This window comes from Cyphellophora europaea (assembly GCF_000365145.1).
Source record: "Cyphellophora europaea CBS 101466 unplaced genomic scaffold supercont1.6, whole genome shotgun sequence".
Taxonomy (NCBI): Eukaryota; Fungi; Ascomycota; class Eurotiomycetes; order Chaetothyriales; family Cyphellophoraceae; genus Cyphellophora; species Cyphellophora europaea.
Genome location: NW_008481812.1, coordinates 1,358,025 through 1,383,301, shown reverse-complemented (window position 1 = coordinate 1,383,301; position 25,277 = coordinate 1,358,025). Strand labels below are relative to the sequence as shown.

Sequence of the window (25,277 nt, the reverse complement as noted above, 5' to 3'; positions counted from 1 at the left end):
ACAGGAGCGAATAGCGAGTACGCTGGGATCCCTAGAGGCCCTGAAGGGAATGCGAATACACGAATGAGAGCGAGTGGCTGCTGATGGATGAGACGGAGGGCGTAGTCAGAGTATAGCTATGTTGGTGATGACACGGAGTCAACCACATTTATTGCCAGGCCGTTGCTATGCTGACCGCCCGCGGGCTGAGGCTTTGCGTAGTGCCCGTTTTCTCACATGCGGGCGCGCAGCACCAGTGCGCGTCGCCCATTCAACCCCACCCTCGTACAATTATGCTGGCTTATCGCACTAACAAACAGCTGCCCCAAACACTAATCGATACAGTTCTTGGCAGGCACCCAGTTTAGCTGGCGTGGCTGGTCTCCAGATGTTCCAATCGCAGCGGGTTCCCTGGATGCGCTGGAGATCGCCAGCTACCTGAAACAAGGCCTAGCTCGAAGTGCACTGCAGCATGGCTGCTATATTTGACCCTGAGGTCTCACAGCTGTGGCATTTTATTCTGCATTCCCATCTACTATGCGAAAATGCGCCCGTGCAATCAATAGTCGGTCTCTGATATATGGAACCAGATCAAGCGGCAGGCCCACGGCTTGCACACACAGTTGCTTGGTGGTGTGCCAGCCGCACATCCAACATGGCCTCGACCTGGCCTACTCGCTCGCCGTCGCCACCCCTCTTGGGGGTCAAGCCGGAAAGTTGCCATACTGGGGCCGCCTCCTGACTATCCCTCGTCGGTTTCACAACTGTCTTTGCTTGCCTTGAATTACTGGCTTGTTGCCCTCACACCACTGGCTGACGAGCAGCCTGAAAAGGAGAATGCCTGCGTCATCAGGAGGGTTGTTCATTTCCCGCCCATGCCTAACCGCTGTAGCATCTGGCCGAACACTTCCCGCCGCTTGATCTCGAAGACCTCATAGGTGTTCTTGATGATGCCAACGGGTATATCCTCCAGTCCTTTCACAAGTCCGTCCCATGCCTGCTGCCATTAGCTTGTAACTGGACAACAGTTGACCGCGTCTTACCTCTGCGGTGAAGTCTTCCAGCGGCATCCCCATTTGTCGGCCATTCTTTATGTCGGGCTGATGCTTTTCATCATGAAGCTCAGTCTGTACAGCAGGAGGGTATATTTCAATGACTTTGATCTTGGTAGGTTGCAACGACGTTCGCAGAGACATGATCCATTGGTGTAGTGCAGCCTTGGTCGCACAGTAGTTGGACCTAGGCGGCAATGGCACCAAAGCCAGCCCAGACGAGATGTAAATCAAGGCTGTATCTCGACTTTTGGACTTCAAGAAAGGAATCAGCTCCTTTGTCAGGGCAATGTACGAGAGGTAATTGGTTTTGAACTCCAGATCGACAGTCTCAATGTCGATTGTCTCGGGCTCGCTCCAATCTGACAACAGGCATTAGCATACGGCTACAGAGATGGCAGCCCTCCTTACCAGTTCGCCGCTGAATGCCCGAGTTGAGGATTACACAGTCGATGTCATCATGAGCTGTGGTCACCTTGCTTACAAACTCGGGAATTCTCCCTAACTGAGTGATGTCGAACACTGCCGTATCGGTTTTTCCTTGTCCATGCCGCTGCACAAACTTGTCAAGGTTCTCCTTTCTTCGACCGGTGGCGATGACAGAGGAGCCCTCTATAACGAGCTTGTCGGCCAGGGCCTCGCCAATACCTGCATTTATTCAAGTTGCTGCAATAGAAGGTCGTTCCGAACATACCTGAAGTGGCCCCTATGACAAGCACTTTCTTATACGGAAACGACATCGCGTTCACCTGCCAAGCCAGTGTAGAGTAGATTACAAGGATGAAGACGATTCTTTGTTCCTCGAAGGATGGGAACTACTTTCAAACAAGAGCCAGAGAAATCGGCAGCAAATATGGTCTTCGTATTCGGCTTCTATTTGCGCAGCTACGTAGTATGCAATGTGCTTGCATCATGATAAAGGTGACCCAACGAGTAGCAGCATCTCGGCTCCTGATCGGTACTTGTAGGGCGGTTGTGAGGGACGCTTGCAATTTTCCGACATGCCAGGCTCTTGCCCTCCTTGAATCTTCTAAGCTGCCGAGATCTCACTTCAACCTTGACAGCGATGACCAGCAACTCAAGCCAGCATGAGCAGCCTAATCACGAGCTTTATCAACGAGGCAGCGACAAGGCGTTCTGAGTTTCGTGTCGCTAAAGAATGACCTGCGCCCCTCTTTTCAACCCCATCCATCATCCCACCTTCAGCCTTCCAACCTTGCATCATTCCACCACTTTCTACTATCACCTACGCCCGCAAGCCGTTCGATTTTCCCCTCTTCCCCCCTCATACTGTCTGTATGCTTGCATAATCGGAAGCTAAGTACACTCCTTACTCAAAATGATGCGTGCGCAGATACTCGGCCTATGGGCAAACGTCTCACATTGACAATAATCGCCTCGCATCCAAGAACCACTTCACTTCATCGCCTGTCTACTATGAGCCATCCGTTGCCGCAGGCAGCACCCCGCGTCTGCACGTACAATGCCTTCCAACTAGATGCGGTTTTTGGGGCAGGATGATGACTATAATCCAACATACTACGGCTATCAATGATGTTGCCCCCTGTGCACATCCACCTTCGGCGATATTCGACCCCAATCATGGGCGAAGACCATAACATGTAAGCTACGGCGAGTCCTGATACGCAGAAGACTTCGATTTCACGAATGCAATTTTTGATTGAGCGATACACTATAGAAGCCTGGGACAGAAGCAGAGCCAGCCTGGCTGCGCCGGGAAAATTGGCGCGTGAGCACGCGAAAATGTCACGGTGTATAATTTGATTCCTCTAGACTACAAGATGCGAAATAATACAACATCGAGCCCGTAAGACGTACTTCGAATGCTGAAGCTGAAAACATAAGGTGCCTCGATGCTGACGAGATGCTACTACCTGTGAAAAGAGGAGGACAGAATTGCTGGTCATCATCGTCACTGCGCAAAATGCCAAGAATGGGCTAACGCGCCTGCGACTGCGACTCGCAGCCAGTCCTTCTACCTGCGCTCGCAGCTCTCCCCTACACCTCGAAATAATTCTCATCCTCTCCCCTTTATTGTCGCAATCGTGTCGGATATCCCAGCTGCGAATTCCTTTTTCGGGGCTTTTCAATAGATTTGGGAAACATAAATCTGGAAGATACCTGCCTGCGCTTGCTGCTCCAACCCCTTCGACATCCGCAGTTCACGCGTCTAGCCTTCATATCATCCCTGCGACTTCCATAACTTTGTTGTCGATGACTCCAGGCTCCAACAAACATCCAACGGTGCCCTAGGAGGACGCTTTCGACGATGCTGCTGCTGCTGGGCTGGTGAACCAGGATATGTCGCGCCCGCCGGGCACCAATTTCGCCGACTTTTCCTCCAACATCGCCAGCGGCCTAGGCAAGGAAAACAATCAACCACTACTCTCTCATTCTGGTCGCGCAACTACAGAGGCACCGGATCAACACTCACTGTCACTCGGATCGCCGCCATTATCAGCTTCTGTACGCGCCTACACCTCGAACGCGGACTTGCATCCCATCACCGCTAAGCTTGGCTCCCGGAACGATAGTGACCACCACAGCGGCGACATCCTCAATGAACTGGGGTCGGTCGATTCATCCAGCACCGCCTCATCTGTTTTCACTACAGCCTTTCCCAATTCGTCCATGGCTGCGGCCAACGGCCTTCAGTACACCTCTTTGACCCCTCTCACCAACTCCGACTCCCCTCCTCGAGGCAAGCTCATGAGTCCCTCTTTGGATTCAAATGGCTACGGCGCCATGCACAACGGCTTGCCCGTCCGCGCCACAATGACACCCCTTCATACCCCACCAGCACATCGGAAGATGGCTCGCGATCCAGATCCCTGTGTCAAAGGCACAAAATGCACATACGACCCCGAACTCGATAAGAGTCTCCATTCAAAGGACAAGCGCAAGAGCAAGGCTATCTTTGAAGACTTTGGGACAAAGCCAGAACACAGTGTCGCTCCTCCAGACCCGCGGCTCGCAATTCCTAATTACAAAAACAGCATCGTTGGCGTAAGGAAATCTAAGTTTCGTAACGTCTTAGCAGACCTCAAGCTCTGGACACCCGATGTGACAACAGTTGTGGCTGCCGCCACCGCCGCCTCGATCATCGTGACAGGCTTCGACCCCATGGTGCCCATAGCACAGCTCATGGCGCTATTCTCACAGTATGGCGATATCGCGGACATCGACAACAAGAGCGATCCCATCACGGGACGATTTTTGGGCATCTGTACCGTGTCATATCAAGACTGCGCTTCTTTTCAGGGAGGTGGACCAATCTCTGCGTCGCTTGCGACCAAAACCGCGTTCATGGAAGGGAAGCGAGGCCAAAGAGTTGGACTGAGAACCGTTAAGGTCGAGGTTGACAGAGATGGGACTCTCACCGATGCGCTCATCAAGAAGACTATTGCTGCGCAAAGAAGGGAGACCGGCATCACAAAACCACAACCGCCCCCTTCGCCTGCGACCCCAAGTACTCCTCAGTTGCCGAACATTCCTGCACCTGGTCCCCCTCCGACTGCGCCAAAAGGGCCGGCGGCAAGACCATCCACAACCCGGCCTCCGCCGCCCTCTCTTGCAGCGTCATACACTCCCCCACTTCCGAAGCCTGAGCGACCCGCAAAGCCTGAGCGGCCGAATCTGGTCGAATCGAATCTGGCCGAGAGCGTGCAGAACCAACCATACATTTTCATCAGTGGCGAGCATGTGCCTGTCCTCAGTACCACCATCCCACACATGAAGAAGAGGTTGCGCCAGTACGATTGGCGCGAGATTCGATGCGATGGAACAGGATACTTTCTGATTTTCGAGCAGTCGCGGAACGGGCAGCTTGAGGCGCAAAGAACTTTCTCGACCTGCAATGGGCTTCCTCTCTTCACCTACTACATGCACATGGAGCTGAAGATGAATGGTGTCTCACAGCAGCCCAGCGCTGGCGAGCCCGCTCCAGTGTTGCCTCCTGCCCCTATTCCTTATATGACCAACAGACAGCAATACAAGCAAAGACGGCTGCAGGAGCTTGATCTCGAAGAAGAGAAGAAGCAACGAGCGAGAGATCTCGATCCGGCACGAGCAGTGGTGCAATTAGTCGTCCACGAGCTACGGGAGAAGCTGATAGCTGATGTCAAGTCCAGAGTAGCCGTGAGAGCGCTCCACGACTACCTTGATCCCAACAAGCTAGCTGCTAAGCGCAGACAGTACGGTATCGATGATCCCCGGGACGCCCGACGGCCACTTCATGGTCGCCGCGATGATGGATCTTCCACGCCAGACTCCCGTCTCGACCCGCTTGGGAATCGTCGTTCTGTCAAGAGTCTCAATGTCCTGTCCCTGCCAAAGATTGGTAAGCGTACAGGCGTGGATTCGATGGCCGGGTTCCGCGACGAGAGGAGGAAAGCCCCACCAAGGCCCTACGTGCGACCGCTTTTCCATCAGCTCTCGCAATTCCATGATGACGAGGACTCAGAGGACGAGCATGCTACGACTTTCACCCAGGATACTGAAGAACCAGACAGCCGTCCACCCAGTCGCATGAGCATGACTTCGGTGTCTGACGATGACGACGAACTTCTACGCAAAGCGACAAAACGTCGCCTGCACGCCAAGGAGGATGCTGAAGAAACCGTGGTCAAGCAGGAGTCCGACATAGCCAAAGAAGACATGATAATCTCGAAGCTTGAGAGAAACATCTATGAGATGTCGCCTTCGTCGAGGAAACGCAAGAGATTAATGCAAGAGTTGCATGCCCGAAAGAGACAGAAGGCTGATGATGAGCTCTTTGGCGTTGACAAAGCCGATTTGGAACGGGAGACTTCTGCCGATGTGAAAGACGAAACGCCAGTTGAAGCCACGCCAGAAGTAGAAGAAAAAGTTGCAACCAAGAAGCCCAAGACCAAGAAGAAGACCAAGAAGGAGATCCTCCAGGAACAAGAGGCAGAGCGGCGCGCCCAGGCCGAGGCAGAAGCAGATCAAGTGGTGGACGATGTGCTCGAACTTGCCGCTGAAGAGGAAGCTATCGCCGAACAAGCCGAGAAACGTCCAGTTGTTGAATGGGGTGTGTCCGCTAACCAACCTGAACCTACCGTTGAAGATGACGAGGATATTGTGATGGATTTGCGAGGGTGGCAAGCCAGTCTCATGGACGAAGAGGACCTCGAACTCCTAAGTGAAGTCCTCAAGGACAAGAAAAGAATGCCAGTTGGCAACGCAGGCGCGTGGGCATGGCGACAAGAGCAGCTCCGCACGCTCAAACGTGGCTCCGTCGCCGGTGGTCTACGCAAAGAACCTGCTATCGAAGGCTATTTCGTCCCGAATCCATCTGGATCAGCCCGAACGGAACCCATCAAGAAGATCCTCGAGTCCGAGAAGTCGAAGTATCTACCACATCGTATCAAAGTGCAGCAAGCCCGAGAAAAGCGTCAAGCCGAAGCGAAGAAGGAGCCATCTGCTAAGGTCACTGAACTCCCTAAGACCACATCCCGTGGCAAACGTGCCGATGACCGCCGCACAATCAAAGACCTGGATCGCCAGCGCGAGATGCTGCAAACCATGGGCGGAGACGATGATCTTACTCGCTTCAACCAGCTGCAGAAACGCAAAAAGCCGGTCAAATTTGCCCGTTCCGCAATCCACAATTGGGGTCTGTACTCCCTTGAGCCGATCACCACTGGTGAGATGATCATCGAGTATGTGGGCGAGAAGATCCGACAGGAAATCGCAGATCTGCGGGAGATCAAATACACGGAAAGCGGCATTGGCAGCAGCTACCTTTTCAGGATTGACGAGGGCACCGTGGTGGATGCGACCAAGAAGGGTGGCATCGCGCGGTTCATTAACCATAGCTGTGATCCTAACTGTACGGCAAAGATCATCAGGGTGGGCGGCACGAAGCGGATTGTTATCTATGCCTTGAGGGATATCGAAAAAGGTGAGTCTAATCGCTTTTCTGAAAGTGAAATTATCAGCCGAAGATGCTAACAAGTGTGGCAGACGAAGAGTTGACCTACGATTACAAGTTCGAGCGCGAGATCGGTAGCGACGATCGTATCCCGTGTCTCTGTGGGTCGGCCAGTTGTAAAGGATTCCTCAACTAAAAAGCGTGCAATCCGTTTTGGTGGCCGCCACACCACCACATACGGCCAAGGATCATGGTCGTTTCATCTTCAACGACATCAGCAGCAAGGGAGTCTGCTCCTTGGGCGAGCCTCTTCCGCTCCTTTGTACAGCACGGTTCAGCAGGCGGTGGGTGGCATTGGTGACTTTCTTTGCATCTGTCGCCTACGGAGGTCGACATGGGGCCGGCACGAATGAGCATTGATTGCATGGAGCGGCATCTTGGGAAGGTCTGGCGGGATCAGCTAATGTCAGAGGAGCGGGGATCTGGTTTCATGTCATGTGCTTTCGCATTTGTGGCCGCTGGGCCCTCTTGCCCCGACCATGTATTCGCAACTCAACGACGAGGACGCCTTCAAGACAGAGAGAAAAGCCACAGTGGTTCAACAAGCACAGGATGGCATGGGAGCATTGACCCTGGAAGGTTACCTGGTTGTGGGCAGGGATCTGCTACTCTTAGAGCACCTGTACAGCACACCTACGCATACAGAGCGCGGCACCGCGCGATATGTCTGGTTGACTCACTATGGTCGCCGAGCTGGCGGCTTAGGAGTGGCATTGAGTCGGCCGGTCGGTCGGTCATTCGGCTGCTAGAGATAGGAGTGATGCAGGGAGCAAGATTGTGCTCTATTTTACGCAGCAAGCTACGGCATGCAGAAATGATAGTAGTGCTAATACTCTTCAAGTGAGTTTTTGACTGATGGTTCTTGTTTGGGCTATGTTTGACAGCGCCGGCTGGCCGCCTCATCCAGCTCTTCGCCAACCTCGGAGGCAAATGCGTAAGACTTGCAGGCAAGGGAAGCTTGTCCCGCAGCACCTCCCCCACGGTGTTCGTCGAATAGAGATACAGGACAGGTAGCCTTCCGACTCGCGTTACCGCAGCGGCACACAATGGCCATTACAAGTATTCCGGGTTGCGACCGCTTGAACATGGTGAGAGGGAGGTCGTCATCGAGGAGCCCTTGACGGCTGGGACTTGCCCTCGGATGCTATACCATGGGGATGAAACCCAAAGACGACATCCCGAAGATGGTTCCTGGTCGTGGACGGGATTGGGCAGGGCATGGCATGTCCTCGATGGATGGCGGTATCAGAGGCCAAGTTTCTTTGAACGAGACGAGACCCGCTGGAGCACGCCAGAGTCATAGCAATGATTGACAAGGCCAACAGAAGAGTCAATGCACGTTTTGGGCAACTCGTCGTTTTCGGCGAAGGACATGACAAAGCGTGTCTTCGGTGAGTGTTGAGAGCCTCCTGGCAGTACACTCCAGATCACGGACAAACAAGAGCGTCGAACAGCTGTGGGTGTGGGCTTTCAGGTGCAGCGGGCAAGCCTTGCATGTACGGATCTGGTCGTTGTCGGTGTATGCAGGATATTCAGAGTTGACAGCACAAATCCGGAGTGACGTAGCCGAGCAACACGCCTATCTCTCGTCGTTGCGGGTGGCGAGGCGTAGAGTTGACACCAGGTAGTTCTGCTGAAGCTCATCGTCAAATGAGAGGAGAGTCTCTTGCTGTACCGTTCTCTGATGCATGTTGAATCGCTGCTGAAACGATCTCTGTGGAGCAGGCGGGTTCACAGAATGCTCTGTTGCCTCATCATCGAGGCCAGACAGGTCTCCCAAGTCAGCTCTGGTGACAGCAACATAATCAGCCGTGGAAGATTTCTGAGCAGAAGGCATGACGCTCTGAGACGCCCTGAGGGCTCGAGGCTCTGAGTTGCGCAGGCTTCCGAGCAGTCATGCGCCGTTGCATGTGTGCAACTGTGCAGATACCAGATCGAGAGGTGAGTTTTGCTCACACAAGGTGACTCGGCAGCAGGAAGTTTCCGACGCCTTCTTTCACTGGGTACTCGAATCCGCAGTTTCCACACACCATCTTGCCATCCTGGATGCTCGTTTCGAGCAGCAGCTTGTGAAGGCCTTGAAGTATCGTATTTACCTCCTCGTTGTTCTCATCGACCTCTTCGCCACTTGCCAGCTTCTCGGTCAAGGCGTCCAAGGCTTCTTGTGACGGTAGCATAGCCTGCAGCGATAGTTCCGTCGCTATGGTGCTGAGAGCCTCATAATGGATTCGGGGTAGGATGTTGAGGACAAATAGAGGCGAGTAGTCGAGTTCGGTACGTGAGAGAGTTGCACCCTGCGGGTGGAGGGGAAAGGAGGAGGGTGAGGTCTTGCACGACTTGACTGCGCAGGTCAGGAAGTTGGTGGTGAGGATCTTCATGGTGGCCGAGCCAGGTAAGGAGGAACAATAAGCAAAAGGAACGCGTTGACACTCAGTTATACGTGCGAGAGGCAGTATGAAGCGCTGAGGGTGCTATGCACGTAGGAGTAGCGAGTCGGAATACATTCTGGTGGGATGAGTGAAGTACAAAAAGTTTACGAGGCTGCTATGTGGGCAGACGAGGCTGAGGGTTGGATGATGTCGGTGAAGTTTCTCGGACAAGTAACGTCCAGCAAAGTGACACGGGAGCCAGCTTCCTGTATGCAATGATCGCACTGGAGCTACATTGGAACGCGCTGGTCTATGAAGCAGGGTGTTCTCTGACGGCGCTGGTGCGTCCGCAAGCTCAAGGCAAGACTTCGCAGCATTGCTTCACACAAGCCCACTGTCCTCTACATGTCAATCCTTGCTAATCACCAACCCGAGTGAGTATCATCATGTGCATTCAATATGAAAAAGTATGTCCGGCACGCAGGTGACTCTGTTGCCCACCCTGTACCAGCTCCTAAGAGCCAGTAAAGCCAAAGGGCAGAAGCCTTAAGAGTGCCTCGTAAAGTTCGGTCTTGATCGCCAATATGACCCACCGATCCTATGGCCGCCGTACAAGCGCCCCGAGAGGCGCCGACGGGAGGTATTGGAGGTTGATTAATGCGTTCTTATCTGTTAAGTGTAAAGAGAGGAGAAAAGGAAAGGATGGAGTCAAGCGCGGCGAGATTTATGAGACGCCGAAGCGAGAGACTTGGCGCCAAGGATAGAGAGATCCTAGAAAGCTTTGAGATTTTAGGGAACCGACTTCAGATCTTCTTCCTTCATTCACTCGTGTAGCAATTACTTGTGGGTACTGTCGTGGCCTTGTGCTCTACTGTACAATGGTGCTCTGGGGACAATGCTGTTCCCAGGTATCCGCCAGCCGGCGCCTCCATTACGCTGGACGCTGTGTCAAGGCTCAGCATCGTGCTGTCGGCGCTGTTCGAGCACGCCGGACGTTGGCTAATGAGAAGGCCTAAACACATTCATACAATGGAGTTAATTTCATTCCCGATACACCAATCGCCAATCACAATGAACGGACTGCGGCAGTCACCTGGTCCATGGTGTTCTGCCTGCTACTCAGCTTCAAGTCCAGGCAGCTGATAATGCCATCAACCCACACTCGGAAAGCAGCTTGATCCCCTCGATGGCCAAGCTGTTTTGTATGTCTAATCCGAATCGCAAATTGTGGAAGAATAAGCCTCTCCTTCACGGGAGAGGATGGTTCTAGCAGGCCTTCATCCCCTCCACCCTGCTTCCTTCACTTTTAATGGGGAAGCGGGACTATTTTTGGGATGTACATTTCAACGAAAACACTGATCTGAAATTTCGAGAACGACAAGTAGGTAAATTGATGGGGCCACGCAGGTTGTTAGATCCGACTTCAGTTTGTCTTGAAGTTCAGCGGACCCTGCAGACTCCTCAGTCTCTTTCCGCCAAACTGTAGAGCCACGATGACCATGAAAGCCGCTCCCATGATGCCGCTCTGGATCCCGTACGCCGTCTGTGTTCCGGCACTGCTAGCCCATCCAATCTGGAAATAACCCACAACAAATCCTCCGAGTGTCCTCGAGAAGTTCAACCACGCGGCGCTCTCACCGCTCGCTTCCGGGTATGCGTCGATGAGGTAGGATCCCACGGCCGTAGTCGTCACAATGGCGGCAAAGTTGTGCAGAGCCCAGCCAACTGCGAGGATCCACCATGACCAATGCTGCTCCAGTGTGACTCCGATGAGGTTGTAGCCCAAAATCTTCAGCGGGAGTATTAGCCACAGCACGAGTAGACGAGCCTCGGGATCGATCTTCCCGCCATGGTATCGTGCGTACAGTTTTCCCAAGAAATCGAAGAGGAAATGGCCGATTACGAGGCCGAGGATGGCACCGACTACCGGGGCAGTATAGATAGCTGCGAGGCCGTTGAAGGTGAAGTCGTACGCTGGGACAATGAAGACTGAAATCGTTGTGTTATTTCCAATCGTCCAAGGGAAATCGAAAAAGTAGAACAAGCAGACGAGGAAGACGGGCAGTCGAGTGATCGTTGTGACTAGTCGCATCCCGCTCTCCAAGAAGCCGTTCGTCGTCCAGTTGCTCCGGTACTGCTCAACTCCAACCAGTCGCATCAGTCTGGACCTGCGCAGGGGGATCTGTTCCGGTGCCAGATGCCGCGGGTAGAAAGTTTCCTCACCGAGCAGCACCGTGGCCAGCAAGCCTACGACGATGATGCCAAAGCACAACCACATGCCGACTCGCCACGTCGAGACTGCAAGGATGGCGGCCATGAACTGCGGGCCGAGAAAAGGGCTCAGAATGATTGCGGTGGACCAGATGTTGATCTTTCTCGGGTGCTGATGGAAGAACCAGACATCCTTGATCCACATGAGCCCACCACCAGCAGCCGCGACGCAGAACAGGCCGTTCAGAATCCGTGCCGTCATGTACGACTCGAAAGATTGCGCCGCTGCTGTCCAAGCCGCGGTACCGGCCGAGAGGCACCCGAACCAGAAGAGTGTAGGCAGCCGGCCAATCCACGCGGACAGCCAGACGGTCGCCAGACCGCCAATGCCGAGCATGAAGGTATTGCTGCGCACTTGTTAGAAGAACGTTCTTCCCGCGAACGGCACGACTTACCCAGCGGTAGCATGATTGACGGTGTCGGGACTGATCTTCCACTGCTCTGCTTGGGGAAGCAGGGCACTGGCTCCCGTCGCCGCCGAGTAATCGGCCGTGAACGCATTGGCAACCAACACGATGAGGACGCTTGCCTTCTTCCACGGCGACCAGTTGAGTGGGTCGTCCTGGGAGTCCGATGGCTGAGGGATTAGCACCTTGCCATCTTCGGACTTCTTGAGGTGCTTCGTAGCATCGAGGCCGTACTGATCCTTGATCAGGCTCTCATCGAGGATGTAGCCGTCTGTCTCAGCGGCTCGCTCGAGGTTCGTCGTTCTAGCCGGAGCCTGCTTCTCGCTGTCCGAGTTGGACAGCGAGGTCTGCGAACCCGTGTTGGTCGCGACGACAGCAGCCGGGGGGGAATCTTTCACGTCGTCTGTTGCTGCCATTTGCGCGGGTCGTTGAGCAGTGGGAGGGCCGGAGTGAGGGACGAAGAGGGTCAAGAATCACGTCGATGGGTAGAAGCTTAGGACAAGCCACGACTTGCCCTTTATGGGAAGCATACCAAACATCCGGCACATAACTTCCCACCCCCGGAGTCCGTCCACATTTCCGCAGGCGGGAAAGGCGCAGTTGACACGTACAAAAGCGAAAATTAACGGACATGTTCTTCGGCAGATGCCGTTGATGTGCCGGTCTACATGCAAACAGGGTTGCACAGGAAATTGGCAGGGCGTGACAAAGGTTCAGAATTGGGTCAAGGGCAAATCCTGTTGTATAACTTGGAGGATTAAACATAGACAAGGGCATGGTTGTATAAAGCGGATTGGTCCGTGGTGTCCGTAGAGTCATTGATCGGCATCAATAGCCGTTCGCTAATGCAGGCCGGACTAGTTCGGTCCAGCAGAGTAAATGCCATGCAAGATAGGTTGCCTTACGCCTTCAAGGAATTCGGGTAAGGTCGTGTCCGCTGGAAGAGCCACTCACGACACCTTACACTTTGTTGCGGTAAAGAAGAAAAGAGAAAGCCGAAGCAGACTGTTTGGCCATCGCTTCATCATTGACTTATCATTCACTAATTAAATTACCATAGGAAGCACCAGCACGCCCAAATATCAACTGTCATAAAACGTGCCGCTTGCTCATAAGACGGCCTCTACCAAATCTTCATACAAAGCTATCTCGGGTCCTCCGAGATTCGATAATCAAACATGGCATGCGTACGACTGGGCTTGTACTGCCTGAGAACAAGCCAGAGTCACGCAAAAAGACCACCGTTAGATTCTTGGTGAAATCAAGAGACTGATATAAGGGGGTATCATAGCGTACATGCCGGTTCCGGCATTAGAAAAGAAGCATGGCGCTCTCTCGACGCTTTTGTTTGCTGCTGGCCGCATTATCCGGCGCCACCACTCGATAACCACCTTGTTGCTGCTGCTGGTACTGCTGTTGTTGTCCTGGTTGTGGTGGTGGGGGATACATTGGCTGAGGTGGAGCAGGAGGGTGGTCGTTGGGATTTGAGACATAACTTCTCGTCTCGTAGGAGTGCTGCAGTGGTTGCATTCCCATGTCGCCAATGTGGTGAGCATGGTCGTAGCCGCGCGTTGTATGAGCCGAAGCATTCTGCGCAAAGCTGTTTTGGTTGTATTGTGGAGTAGGAAGATCCGTGAACATCTGCCGACGAGGGGAGCGGATGTCATCTTGCTGCGGTTCATGAATAGTCACAAACGGCTGTGCGATTTCGTCCTGCTCTGGCTGGTCAAAGATGGCGTGAAATTCCGTGAGAAACATAGAGAATACGGGAGCAGGGATGTTCAGAGTCGGTGAGAACACGATTCCCACGTTCTTCACGGTCATTTTGTTGCGATCCTGGTTCGAGACGACCTCGAGAAGATATTCGGATAAGGCTCGTAGAAGAACGAAATTGACTCGCGGTAGTCGATGCACTAGAGCATTGAATGCCACAATCTTCTGCCGTTTATCATCCAGCTCAAGCACTTTCAAGAATTCAAGATGTAGTTCTCGTGTGAGAAGCGTCGTGGGAAGCTCTCGAAGGTACGACTTGAATAACGAGGCCACGGCGTGGACGTCGTAGTATTCTTCGTCCTCGAGAAGGTCAACATCGCCTTCGGTGTTGAATCGCTCTTTGAGCGTACGGATCACAATGTTGGAACCGCTCAGACGGAATAGACCTTCCTCGTTCGCTGCTTTCTTGCCACGTAGATATTGGATGCAGCGATAAGCTACAGCTGGGAGTAGCACATCAACGCCCTCGGGAGGACACGACTCCACCGCTTCAACAAGGGAGAGTCCGAAGACTGGACGCACGTAGCCTCGGTGGGCTGACCTGGTCGATGCTGGGGGATGTGGGCTGCGTTGATCACCCAATGAGCCATTCAATGCTTCATGGGATGACTTTCTGAACTGGAAAAGGTTGCGAATCTTCTGCCCCTGAGGCTGGCCGCTCGAGCTCTGTCTGTTGCCTGCACGTGGGTTGGTTGGGATCCCTAGACTAGCAGAGGAAGGCTTCGCGTAAGGCTCATTGGTTCCTTGATCGAGTGGCGGCGTAGCACTGCTTGTTGGAGACGCACTTCCGCTCGTTCCAGGTCCAAGGGTTGGACTGCTACTTTTCGCAGCGGCATCAGCCTGGCCATCAGCGTAGTCTGCACCACGAAGAAGCGTCCTCGGGTGAGCCCCGTCGCCTCCAGAAGTTGGTGGCCTAACAGCTTGTGATTCCTCGATGTGATGTAACAGTGCAGTCACCCATTCATCCCGCTCCGTATCGTTCTCAGCGCACAACACATGGCGGACATAACTGCTAGAGTCCTTGCGCTTTGGCTCGAGAATTAGGAACGCGTGTCTGTATTGAGTCTCACTCTCCGCTTCGTCCGCAAGTGCAACTTCGTTTGAAGTCTGACGCCCGATTCGAGCATTCGCCAGCTTGATCGTACCGAGATGCGCACCTCCCGGGGCTTCAAAGTATCGCAGCTCGGGGCTTTCGAGTACGAAGTACCGAGACTTCCAGCCCCCAAAGTTTTTGCCTTTCTTGGTCAGATATCCCGTCTTCTTTTGACCGACATGAGTCTTCTGTTTGATGTTCTCAAGGCTCTTGCTAGCAACTGCATCGGACTGAGGTTCTAGGACATCTGTAGAGAGAAATTTACAGATGAGTAGTGCCGACTGTTCATCTATGTGCGTGTCAAGCAGATCGTCGAAATATTGATCGATGGCGTTGCGCCGATGGTCAAGGGTCGCTGGTGCATGGCCTGTGAACAGCTTTCGGTCAGGCAGCCGTGGGACTTCTGGACAACGCGGTCGGATCTGTTGATCCAGATGAGGCAGAGCAGCCGGGATTTTCTCGATCCGCCAGAGCTCTCTGTAATTGGAGCGTGAGAAAATCGACAGACTGAAAACTGAGGTGTCTTCCTGCGGCTTCAACCCCAGCATCGAGAACCTTGAGGGTTTGAGGCGAGATGACGCAACTTTCACTTGAATCGAAGGCAGTGCGTTTGGCGGAAGTAGCAGGTCTGGTAGCGTTGCCACCACCAACCCTCGATAAGGCGTAGGGATGTCGCTTGACGAGACCATGGGTCCGTCGTTGACTGCTACATTGAGCGATTCTGACCGAGGGGGTAAGGTCACGTCCGGCGCATGAAGCGAAGATAGTTGCGCAGACTGGAGATTCGAAGGCATAGGTATTGGCTGTTTGGGTGCGCGTGGTGACAATGGAAAGCCGCCATTGCGGGGCGAAAGGGGGAGCGAGTTGAGGGAAGAGTGAGATTCGGGTGATACGATCGCCCTTTCAGCCGCTGAAGGCCTGGGGCTTGCTGGAAGGCCTGGGCTTCGCATTGGTGGTGAAAGCGTCGACCCTTCCTGACCTTTCTGCGAGTATTGAGAAGAGGCGTCAGATGCAGTCGTTTGGTGTTGGCTTTGGCCAGCCACGGGGCGGGACTGTGTGATGTCTGCTGCTGGCAGAAGCTTAGCGGGAGGCTCCATGGGCGGTTGCGGCTGCTTGCTTGTCTTTTTGGAACGACTCCGCGCCTCTTCTTGCTGCATCGCTTGTTGTAATGCGGTCATTTCTCGATCGCGATCATCTTCTTCTCGTGTTTTTCTGCGACCCCTCTGATGATCTGGTGGAGTATCAGCGACCGATTCAGTGGCTGCTGCATCGACGAGCGCGAGTTGTGCCAACTTGGAATCTTCTTTTGATGATCTCAGGTCCAGAGGTTTCGGCGCAATCTGTCGCTTAGTGGAGAACGATTGTGACGGACTCGACGTTACGGGCGTTGGAGCGATGACAGCGAAGCTGGGAGCCGCCAATTCGGTTGTCGATAGTGCCGATAATTTAGGCTGCTCAGAAGCACGAGCCCGTTGTTGCTGTTGTTGTTGCTGGAGATTGAAATGGAGCGGAGGGGGCATCATGTTGTCCTCGACGGGAGACGTCTCGTCCTGCCCAGCATGTCTAGAGCCAGGATCAGGCTCCTGATGAACTTCGCGCGACTCGGTCATTTGAATCGGCAGTTCGTCTGTTGGTGGTGTACGTGGCGGCGAGTGACTGCCCGAAACATGTCGCTCCTTTTCTGTCTGGGCTGCGGCCAACTCTTTCGCTCTTTTGCGGTACCGGTCGCGATCATGTGCCGCTCGCTCCAAGTCTTTGTTTAGTCCAAGCAGAAGAGCACGCTGCTTATCAACAAGCTTCCATAGCTGCGCATTCTGGGCAGCAGCCTGTGCCTTGTCTCGCAGCAAGTGTTGCACGAGGTTCTCTGCTGAGCCAGCAGTAGCAATTAGATTTCGAATCTCTGTGATGGTAGGCTCTTTTTCTCCGGTGCTTTTGGTAGGACCAGATACGTTTGTTGACGATATGGAAGAGATAGCGGAGTCGATCGAGGAAGTACGAGGCATGGCCGATTGTACAGACGGATCTGCTTTGAACGTGAGATTGGTGGGTACGGTGGGTGAAGACCGATGTTGACCATTGACAGGCGGACTAGGGACAGCTGCTGGTCTCGTTCTGTTCACGTTCAGGTCGGGAGATCTGATCCCTGCACCACCCTCGACCGTTTTGATCTGGTCAACGGCCGAAGAATTTGATGCTTCTCGTGCCTGATTGCTTCCCGAATGCTGCTGTCGTGGGGAAAAGGAGGGCGCGATGGGCGACTGGGGTTTAGAAGAAGATGGAGAGGTCTTGTTCCCCAATATCACTCCTCTTGAATCGGATCGTGGTGGGCGAGCAACTGAGCCAAGGTAATCACGCGGGATTAGGGTACTGTTCAGGATAGGGTGTGGCGCGGCCTGGTTGTGCCCTGGAGAGCCGTGAGAAAGGACGAATGGGGAGGTAGGTGTTTGACCAGTGCTGGAGGTGAGACCATCCTTCTCAGCGAGGTGCGACATAGCGGCAGTCCTCAGCTAGCGAATGCAGAGGGCCAATCGTCAACCATCCGGGCGCAGGAACAGCGCTCGCTCATGCTGTAACAGAACCGGTCTGCTCGGCAGCAAGAGAACACTGGGTGATGAGCACCAGGGGATTGGAGCGGGCAGGAAAGCCAACAGGAGGATGCGTGGTGCTTCAGAAGCAACAGATGTGACAGAAAGCGACGAAGTTTCGTTACGCGCCCGGGCCTGGGAGCATTGTTTGGCGGTAGGCGCGACTGGCACGGAGCAAGGAGGGGTGGAGCCCTCGGTGCCCCTGGCTTTAAAAATGATGATTATGATGGCACTTCAAGGCTTAGGCGACAATCGACGGGGACAGATCTCTACGGGGTACTTCCGTATAGGGGCTGATAAAGGCCGATAGTCGGGCTCAAACACTCAAAAATGCTCTCGATCTCCCGTGATGTTTGCAGGGAATCCAGTGTGCAATTTACTTCCCACTGCAAAGCGGGACAGATCGTGCTAGACATTGACGGCATCCGGACAAAACTCTCGGATTGCGTGCTGATTGTTTCTGGCGGTCGGATGCCCAGCTAAGGCCCGCCTAGCGCCTACCGTTAACTATAAGCTCCTCTAGGCCACTCTGGGGTTGGAGGCCCACGGGCTGGACCCTAGTAAAATAGGTAAATCAAACACACCGCTGCACGGCCTAATCGTGCAAGTCGTTTCAGACCGATCCACTGCACTGTACACCTCGTGCATCATGCAGGAACCCGGGTGATCTAAACATGGTCAAGGCTCAAAAGGCCATCTGCTTAGTATCTCGGTCCCTTCCAACGACAATATCGCTAAGCCTGAACTTGCGGAGCAGGTTCGGACCCGTCGGGCCAGCTCAGCGATTCGTATACGAGGGTACAAGTGACGACCTCAAACACACCAGACGCGTGCGATCTTGCCGGAGTATCAACAACCCGGTCACTTATCAAACAAGGACAAGCGTTGGCAGTACGTGGATGGTGTACGTCAACCCAGCTGCACTGACCAGCGATTCAGCTCCCGAGACCTCGCCGTTGCGAGCCTGGCGTCGACTTTTGACTTGATGTACCCGAGCCTCCGGCTTGAATGAATTCAATAGTTCGCTTGCCTGCCGCAGAGGCTTGCTTTTTTCTGGCGGCTTGCTGATCGCGGATGCTCTGCTGACTGCGTGCTAGCTCCTCTTTGTATGCATATGATGGGAATGACTGGGGCTCATATACTGATTTTGGAAGCGAAGTTGTATACTGCGAGCTGCCGTCCAGTCCCGTTCGCTCCATCAATGTTGAGAACAGGGCCGGGTTCCTGAAGCTGCTCTTGTTTGCCAAGTCTTCATTGAAATGCAGCCCTTTCGATTTGAGCTCAAGGAAACGCTTGAATTTTGCTTCAACGGCAGCATTCGGAGAACCTGGTGGTGACAGCGGGATGGCTGTCATGGGATGTGAAGCTTGGGTCAGGTGTCTCACAAGATCTTGCTCAGACATAGACTCTGGCAGGTCGTTCAGGTCTTCGATCTCAGGATACTCTTCCGTAGGCATTACCGGACCTACGAGTGATGGTATTGCATTTGCACTCGTTGTGAAGTTAGTTGCTCCATTCGGGGCGGACGCTGTCTCTCTCGGAGCAGAAGCAAGAGTAGGAACAGGCACAGAAGGGGCAGATGCTTGCTCCACCTCTTCGTCACTACTGTCATAAGCGACGAGACCGCTCATAGTAGTGGTGTTCAATACGATGAACCGTTCTGCACCTTAATGCTCCAAACGGTTGAACTATTCAAGATCGATCCTTACAGGAAAGCCAAGGCCAGATGACCGGAGAAAGGCTGATTTAAACTCCTGACGTCGCCAAACTTGCCTGCTTGACTTGCGCTTGAGGCTCCAGCGCGTTCGTCACTCGCGACAACCTCCGAAGCTGCCATCAATCTGCTGTCTTCTTTCCCATCGTCACATTGATTCGAAGTCCGGTAACCATGGCTTCCCTCATGAACTACTCGATGCCTGCAGAGCAGCCCGGCTATTCATTCCCAACGAGTGCAGCCCCATCACAAGGAAATGGCATTCGTCAACATGGCTTCTATCCGTATGGACCGACTACATTCATTGACGTACCTGGCTAACCCCCTCCCAGATACACAGACAATGGTGGCTCAACATTAGGGATTACGGGCAAAGACTTTGCGATCCTGGCCGGCGACACTCGTATGACCTCTGGCTACAACATCAATTCGCGCTACGTCCCAAAGCTGTTCCGCATTGGTGACGAAGAAGACTCCCGAATCGTGCTCTCAGTGGTTGGCTTCGCCGCCGATGGCAATGCTCTCAAAGAGCGTCTCGACGCCATCGTCAAGATGTACAAATACCAACACGGCAAGCCTATAAGCGTCAAAGCCTGTGCGCAGCGATTATCAACTATCCTCTACTCGAAGCGATTCTTTCCCTATTACGTGCATGCCATCCTGGGCGGTTTGGATGAGGATGGCAAGGGTGCGCTGTACAGTTACGATCCCGTCGGCAGCTACGAGCGCGAGCAGTGCAGAGCGGCAGGTGCAGCGGCCAGCTTGATCATGCCCTTCCTGGACAATCAAGTCAACTTCAAGAACATGTATGAGCCGGGCTCTGGAGAGGGTCACAATCTGCAGCCTAAAGCGGTGGAAAGTTTGTCACAGGATCATGTTGTTGCGCTCGTCAAGGACGCATTCACCAGCGCCACCGAGCGACATATCGAGGTCGGTGATGGTCTGCAGATGCTGATCATTAAGGCAGACGGAATCCACGAGACCTTCACTCCTCTGAAGCGGGATTAGATGGGATCTAGATCGGGAAGGGTGCCCTTTGACGGGTCTGTAACAATGCATAGCTTGGCGAAAGGCAACAGGAGTGAATGGCAAATGGTCCTTCTGCAAACGCGTGCATCGCGCAGCGCATTTGCGGTCTTCTCTATGGGTATTCGTGACTCATGATCGCTCCTTGCTAGCCGTCCGCTCGCAAAACCTTGCTCTATTTCAAAATCTCTCCTTCATCCTTCCTGCCACAGTCCGCAGATTGCCATACACCTTGCCTGGTGGCGCGCCTAGAATCAGACTCACCACAGCCTCCCTTGCGATCCTGATATTGCTGAATCCACCGAGGATATGGATTTTACTATCCGCCAACACAACTCTCGTCTTGCTCGTGTTCTCGATGGCAAATTTGGTCTTCCCGTCTTTGCCCGCTATCCGCCCAATCGCTCTGCCCAAATGCTCACCTTGCAATGTCTTGACATCCTTAATCTCGAATGTCTCGATGTACAAATCATCCAACCGCAGTAGGGCAATGGCGTCGTCGACATCAAAGCCCAGCGTGAACGCCTTGATGAAGTCCTCGCCCTTCTGCAACGCGCCAGCGTCGGTCGTATATCGTGATGTGCGGAGCTCGACTGCTCTTGACTTTACATTCATGCGCACTTGTAGTTTCAAATGCTCGACGAGCGGAGGGTAGATCTTAGGCCATGAATTCTTCAGTGGTGTCATCCGATGTGGAGGAACTGGCACCTTTCGGGTCTGAACCTTGAGCGCAGTGGTGGGGGAGATGGTGGTCGTTGTCGCCGCGAACCGTGGTCGGCCTTCTTCGTCTTCTATTTGCATTGAGGTATCATCTGTTTGTGTAGGCGTGGAGGGTGTGAAAGATGACAGGGGCGCAGGTGTGTTGGTATCTATGTCGAGATCGAGGTCATCATCACCTGTGGTTGGTAATGGTATTTGTTCTGCTTGGTCGAGTGCAAGGGCCTCGGGAACTCTCTGGAGTGCAGTGGGTGCTGGCATGACTGTAATCCTGCAGCAACGGTGATCGTATGGCTTATTTTTTGGTGTTTTACGCCCTATGTGACTTGTAGAAGGCCTCGCGAATTTATGTTCGACTTTCAAAAAAATTCCCCGCAGGTCGATCTTGCAGCCGGGCGCTCGGATACTAATTCCGGGAGAGCCCTGTTCCATTCTTGGCGCCCAGGCCATTTAGTGAGAGGTAGGCGCGAGTCGCGTCTCCCGCGTTGATTTCGTGTAGTGACGACTACCACCACGTTAGTGTACATGTCCTATCCCACTACACTATGGACGGCTGAACATCATGGCACCTCCAAGTACAAAACAGCAGTCGCTGACTGCCTTCTTCAAAAAGCCTACGTCTTCACTGCCTCCTAAAGCAGCTACGCCACCGACTCGAGTGCGTGCCGATAGCGGATTCGAGATTCCTGAAGCCAAACGCAGGAAAGTCACACCGGAGCATGGACGTGATGCCACCCCGTCGGAAGATGATGAAGGCGATGCCGATGAACCCAGATCTATGCTCAAACCGGTCTCGGGGAACGGAAAGATTGCTCGAGAGCCTCCCAGATCACCAGTAACAAGTCGGACGTCTCAGTACATGTTCTCGCCTTCTCAGCAGGAGAACAGGGAGCCCGAAGACCTCGATCCCGCAACTCAGCAAAAAAGAGAACAGCTTCACCGACAATTTGTGAAGAAGCTGGGCAAACCAGATAGCATTGCAGACCTCAGACGGAGAAACCGGATGCTGAATAGTGACGAAGAGGATGAAGCCGACGAGGAGGCTGACGAGGAGCCCGAAGAAGCCGTGAGGCCAAAGAAAGGCAAGGCAGTTAAGAAGGGCGGTAACAAGCTCACTCCAATGGAACAGCAAGTTATCGACATCAAGAAAGCCCATCCGGACACGGTACTCGTCGTGGAAGTGGGGTACAAATTCCGCTTTTTTGGTGAAGATGCTAGAACTGCTGCGAGAGAGCTTAGCATTGTGTGCATCCCAGGAAAGATGCGTTTCGATGAACATCCATCAGAAGCCCATCTTACCAGGTTCGCTTCCGCGAGCATTCCTGTGCATCGTCTGCATGTGCACGTCAGGCGACTAGTAGCAGCTGGTCATAAAGTTGGCGTTGTGCGCCAGAAAGAGACAGCAGCATTGAAGGCGGCTGGCGACAACCGCAATACACCTTTCGTGCGCGAGCTCACAAACCTGTATACTAAAGGTACATATATCGATGATACGGAGAGCTTGGAGGACAGCGGGAATGCTCCTGCACAATCTCCCTCCACCGGGTTCTTGCTTTGTCTTACCGAAGACAATGTGAAAGGCTACGGAAACGATGAGAAAGTCCACGTTGGCGTTGTAGCGGTGCAACCTGCGACTGGCGATATCGTCTACGACGACTTTGAAGACGGCTTTATGCGGAGTGAGATCGAGACGAGACTCCTTCACATTGCCCCTTGCGAAATTCTTATCGTTGGCAACTTGTCGAAGGCGACAGACAAGATCGTTGTGCACCTTGCTGGTAGCAAGACCACCGTCTTTGGCGACAAAATTCGGGTTGAACGGATCACCAAGAACAAGACCATGGCTGCGGAAGCCCACAACCACATCACGAAGTTCTACGTGGACAAGATGAAGGATACCGGCAATGACGATGGCAAGGCGGGAAAGATCTTGGCTAAGATCCTGGGTCTTCCCGAGCACGTCTGCATTTGTCTATCAGCAATGATCGAGCACCTTTCAGAATACGGCCTCAAGGATGTCTTCACTCTGACAAAGTACTTCCAGCCATTTTCGGCTCGATCACATATGCTGCTGAATGGCAATACCTTGACTAGTCTAGAAGTCTACCAGAACCAGACAGATCACACCACGAAAGGAAGTCTTTTCTGGACGCTTGACCGGACGGAGACCAAGTATGGAGCTCGACTTCTACGAAAATGGGTGGGTAGGCCACTACTCGACAAAGCTAATATTCAAGAGCGCCAGGCTGCTGTTGAAGAGTTGATGTCGACTGAGAAGGGCATACATGTGGACAAGCTGAAGACTGTGCTTTCGAAGCTCAAGACTGATCTCGAGAAGAGCTTGATCAGAATCTACTACGGCAAGTGCTCGCGACCCGAGCTCCTCACTGTGCTGCGTTCCCTGCAGACCATTGGCAATGATTTCGGTCACGTCAGGGACGCACTGTCAACTGGCTTTGATGCGCCCATGCTCTCCTCAGCAATTGCCTCGCTTCCCCTAATACTCCCAGCGGTTCTTACACACCTCGACAAGATCAATCCAACTGCGGCTGGGAAGGACGACAAGTTTGCATTCTTCCTCGAAGCTCACGAAACAGACGCGATTGAGCATCATAAGTTTGGTATCGCAAGTGTTGAACACGACCTCGACGCAATGCGGTCTCAATTCGCCGAAACGCTGGGCAAGAAACACCCTGTGCAATACAACACAACAGCAGGCATCGAATACCTGATCGAGGTTGAAAATGCATCGGCGAGCATCAAGAAGGTTCCAGCTTCGTGGACCAAAATCTCCGGTACCAAAAAGGTCTCTCGTTTCCACCCACCCAAGGTGGTCGAACTGATGAAGGAGAGAAGCCAGCACAAGGAGTCGCTCGATGCTGCGTGCGATCAAGCATTCAAGGATCTGCTGGTCGACATTAGTGCGGACTATCAGCTCTTCCGCGACACGATCCAATCATTGGCAACTCTCGACTGCCTCTTATCATTGGCCACCGTTGCTTCGCAGCCAGGGTATGTCAAGCCAGCGTTCGTCCCTGGTACGAGCATAAACGTCAAAGGCGCTCGCCATCCAATGATTGAGCAGCTCCTCCTGGATGCATACGTACCCAACGATATACTCTTAACGAGCCATGAGAGATCTCTTCTCGTGACTGGGCCTAATATGGGTGGCAAATCGTCCTACGTTCGCAGCATTGCGCTGATTGCGATTATGGCCCAGATTGGTTCATTTGTACCCGCAGAGAGTGCTGAGCTAGGCATTTTGGACGCTGTCTTCACCCGCATGGGCGCACTCGATAATATGATGAAGGGCGAAAGTACCTTCATGGTTGAGCTTTCGGAGACGAGCGACATCCTTAAGTTGGCGACGGAACGTAGCTTGGTCGTGCTTGACGAGCTCGGCCGAGGAACCAGCACACATGACGGCATGGCTATCGCCAGCAGCGTCCTCGATTGGCTCGTGAGGGAAAAGAAATGTCTCACACTTTTCATCACTCACTATCAAGCCTTGGCTCGAATGCAGGAGCAGTTCGCTGATGGTGAGCTCAGGAATGTGCACATGAAGTTCGAGCATAGCGGCGAAGGCGAGCACGAGGAAGTAACGTTTCTGTACGAAGTTGGTGAAGGTGTCAGCTACCGCAGCTATGGTCTGAACGTTGCCAGACTTGCTGGTCTCAGTCCTGGGGTACGGGAGCTTGCGCGCGAGAAGAGTTCAATGCTTGAAGAGGTGGTGAGAGGCCGACATTTGAAAGCCATCGGCAGGATGCTGTCAAGTGAGAATGCGGCCAATCACCTACTGGACCGGCTGGTGGAAGGCATCGACAGCCTGTGAGGTGCGCTGTCGATATGCAGCAGACAAAGACGAGGTCTAGAACCACGAAATGTAGAAGCAGTAGTCGGCGGGATGGTCAAGGTAATCTATACATAGATTAGTCAAGGCACAACCCCCGGCTTGTCGATATAAGTGCGCGAGACCGTGTCCCGCACTCCGAGGCTGAGGTTTCAGGGGATGCCAAGCTCGTCCATCTTCAGCCATCCAAGTATCTGCTCTTGACCAATACTTTGCAGAAATAGTACCGATGAGGCCTTCAGCGGATAGACTTGGTAGTATGCGCGACCAATATATGCTAAATCCATTCAGAGTCTTTGCCAGATGACGATGGCCCGGTGCACGATAGCCGTTGAGAAGCAGAGACCGAGCAAGAAGCTCTCCCCAGTGGGTTGCAACGATGCGGAGATGAGGGCACTCCTCCGCCGCAAGCATCACCTCCGCCCAATGTATTGGAATAGGCTCTGCAGGTATCTAGGTTGCGGAGA

General features: G+C 53.4%; 9 protein-coding genes across 9 annotated transcripts; 3 read left to right on the top strand and 6 right to left on the bottom strand.

Annotated features, from left to right (window-relative positions):
- Nucleotides 1-841: 841 nt before the first annotated feature.
- HMPREF1541_06741 (uncharacterized protein) lies at nt 842-1,771 on the bottom strand (the record flags this gene model as incomplete). Its single annotated transcript, XM_008721071.1, has 4 exons — nt 842-976; nt 1,023-1,393; nt 1,443-1,679; nt 1,726-1,771. 4 exons carry the CDS (start codon nt 1,769-1,771, stop codon nt 842-844), a joined length of 789 nt encoding a protein of 262 aa, XP_008719293.1.
- Nucleotides 1,772-3,353: 1,582 nt separating this feature from the next.
- Nucleotides 3,354-7,141, top strand: HMPREF1541_06740 (uncharacterized protein; the record flags this gene model as incomplete). The annotated part of the gene is made up of 2 exons (XM_008721070.1): nt 3,354-6,975; nt 7,038-7,141. The coding sequence occupies 2 exons, from the start codon at nt 3,354-3,356 to the stop codon at nt 7,139-7,141; spliced, it is 3,726 nt and encodes a 1,241-aa protein (XP_008719292.1).
- Nucleotides 7,142-8,957: 1,816 nt separating this feature from the next.
- On the bottom strand, nt 8,958-9,383 carry HMPREF1541_06739 (uncharacterized protein; the record flags this gene model as incomplete). Its single annotated transcript, XM_008721069.1, has 1 exon — nt 8,958-9,383. One exon carries the CDS (start codon nt 9,381-9,383, stop codon nt 8,958-8,960), a length of 426 nt encoding a protein of 141 aa, XP_008719291.1.
- Nucleotides 9,384-10,797: 1,414 nt separating this feature from the next.
- On the bottom strand, nt 10,798-12,468 carry HMPREF1541_06738 (uncharacterized protein; the record flags this gene model as incomplete). Its single annotated transcript, XM_008721068.1, has 2 exons — nt 10,798-11,992; nt 12,041-12,468. 2 exons carry the CDS (start codon nt 12,466-12,468, stop codon nt 10,798-10,800), a joined length of 1,623 nt encoding a protein of 540 aa, XP_008719290.1.
- An 895-nt stretch (nt 12,469-13,363) lies between these two features.
- On the bottom strand, nt 13,364-16,921 carry HMPREF1541_06737 (uncharacterized protein; the record flags this gene model as incomplete). Its single annotated transcript, XM_008721067.1, has 1 exon — nt 13,364-16,921. The coding sequence occupies one exon, from the start codon at nt 16,919-16,921 to the stop codon at nt 13,364-13,366; it is 3,558 nt and encodes a 1,185-aa protein (XP_008719289.1).
- A 1,517-nt stretch (nt 16,922-18,438) lies between these two features.
- Nucleotides 18,439-19,134, bottom strand: HMPREF1541_06736 (uncharacterized protein; the record flags this gene model as incomplete). Its single annotated transcript, XM_008721066.1, has 1 exon — nt 18,439-19,134. The coding sequence occupies one exon, from the start codon at nt 19,132-19,134 to the stop codon at nt 18,439-18,441; it is 696 nt and encodes a 231-aa protein (XP_008719288.1).
- Nucleotides 19,135-19,391: 257 nt separating this feature from the next.
- HMPREF1541_06735 (uncharacterized protein) lies at nt 19,392-20,225 on the top strand (the record flags this gene model as incomplete). The annotated part of the gene is made up of 2 exons (XM_008721065.1): nt 19,392-19,501; nt 19,550-20,225. 2 exons carry the CDS (start codon nt 19,392-19,394, stop codon nt 20,223-20,225), a joined length of 786 nt encoding a protein of 261 aa, XP_008719287.1.
- A 198-nt stretch (nt 20,226-20,423) lies between these two features.
- HMPREF1541_06734 (pre-rRNA-processing protein PNO1) lies at nt 20,424-21,221 on the bottom strand (the record flags this gene model as incomplete). Its single annotated transcript, XM_008721064.1, has 1 exon — nt 20,424-21,221. One exon carries the CDS (start codon nt 21,219-21,221, stop codon nt 20,424-20,426), a length of 798 nt encoding a protein of 265 aa, XP_008719286.1.
- Nucleotides 21,222-21,522: 301 nt separating this feature from the next.
- HMPREF1541_06733 (uncharacterized protein) lies at nt 21,523-24,792 on the top strand (the record flags this gene model as incomplete). Its single annotated transcript, XM_008721063.1, has 1 exon — nt 21,523-24,792. One exon carries the CDS (start codon nt 21,523-21,525, stop codon nt 24,790-24,792), a length of 3,270 nt encoding a protein of 1,089 aa, XP_008719285.1.
- Between the last annotated feature and the right edge of the window lie 485 nt (nt 24,793-25,277).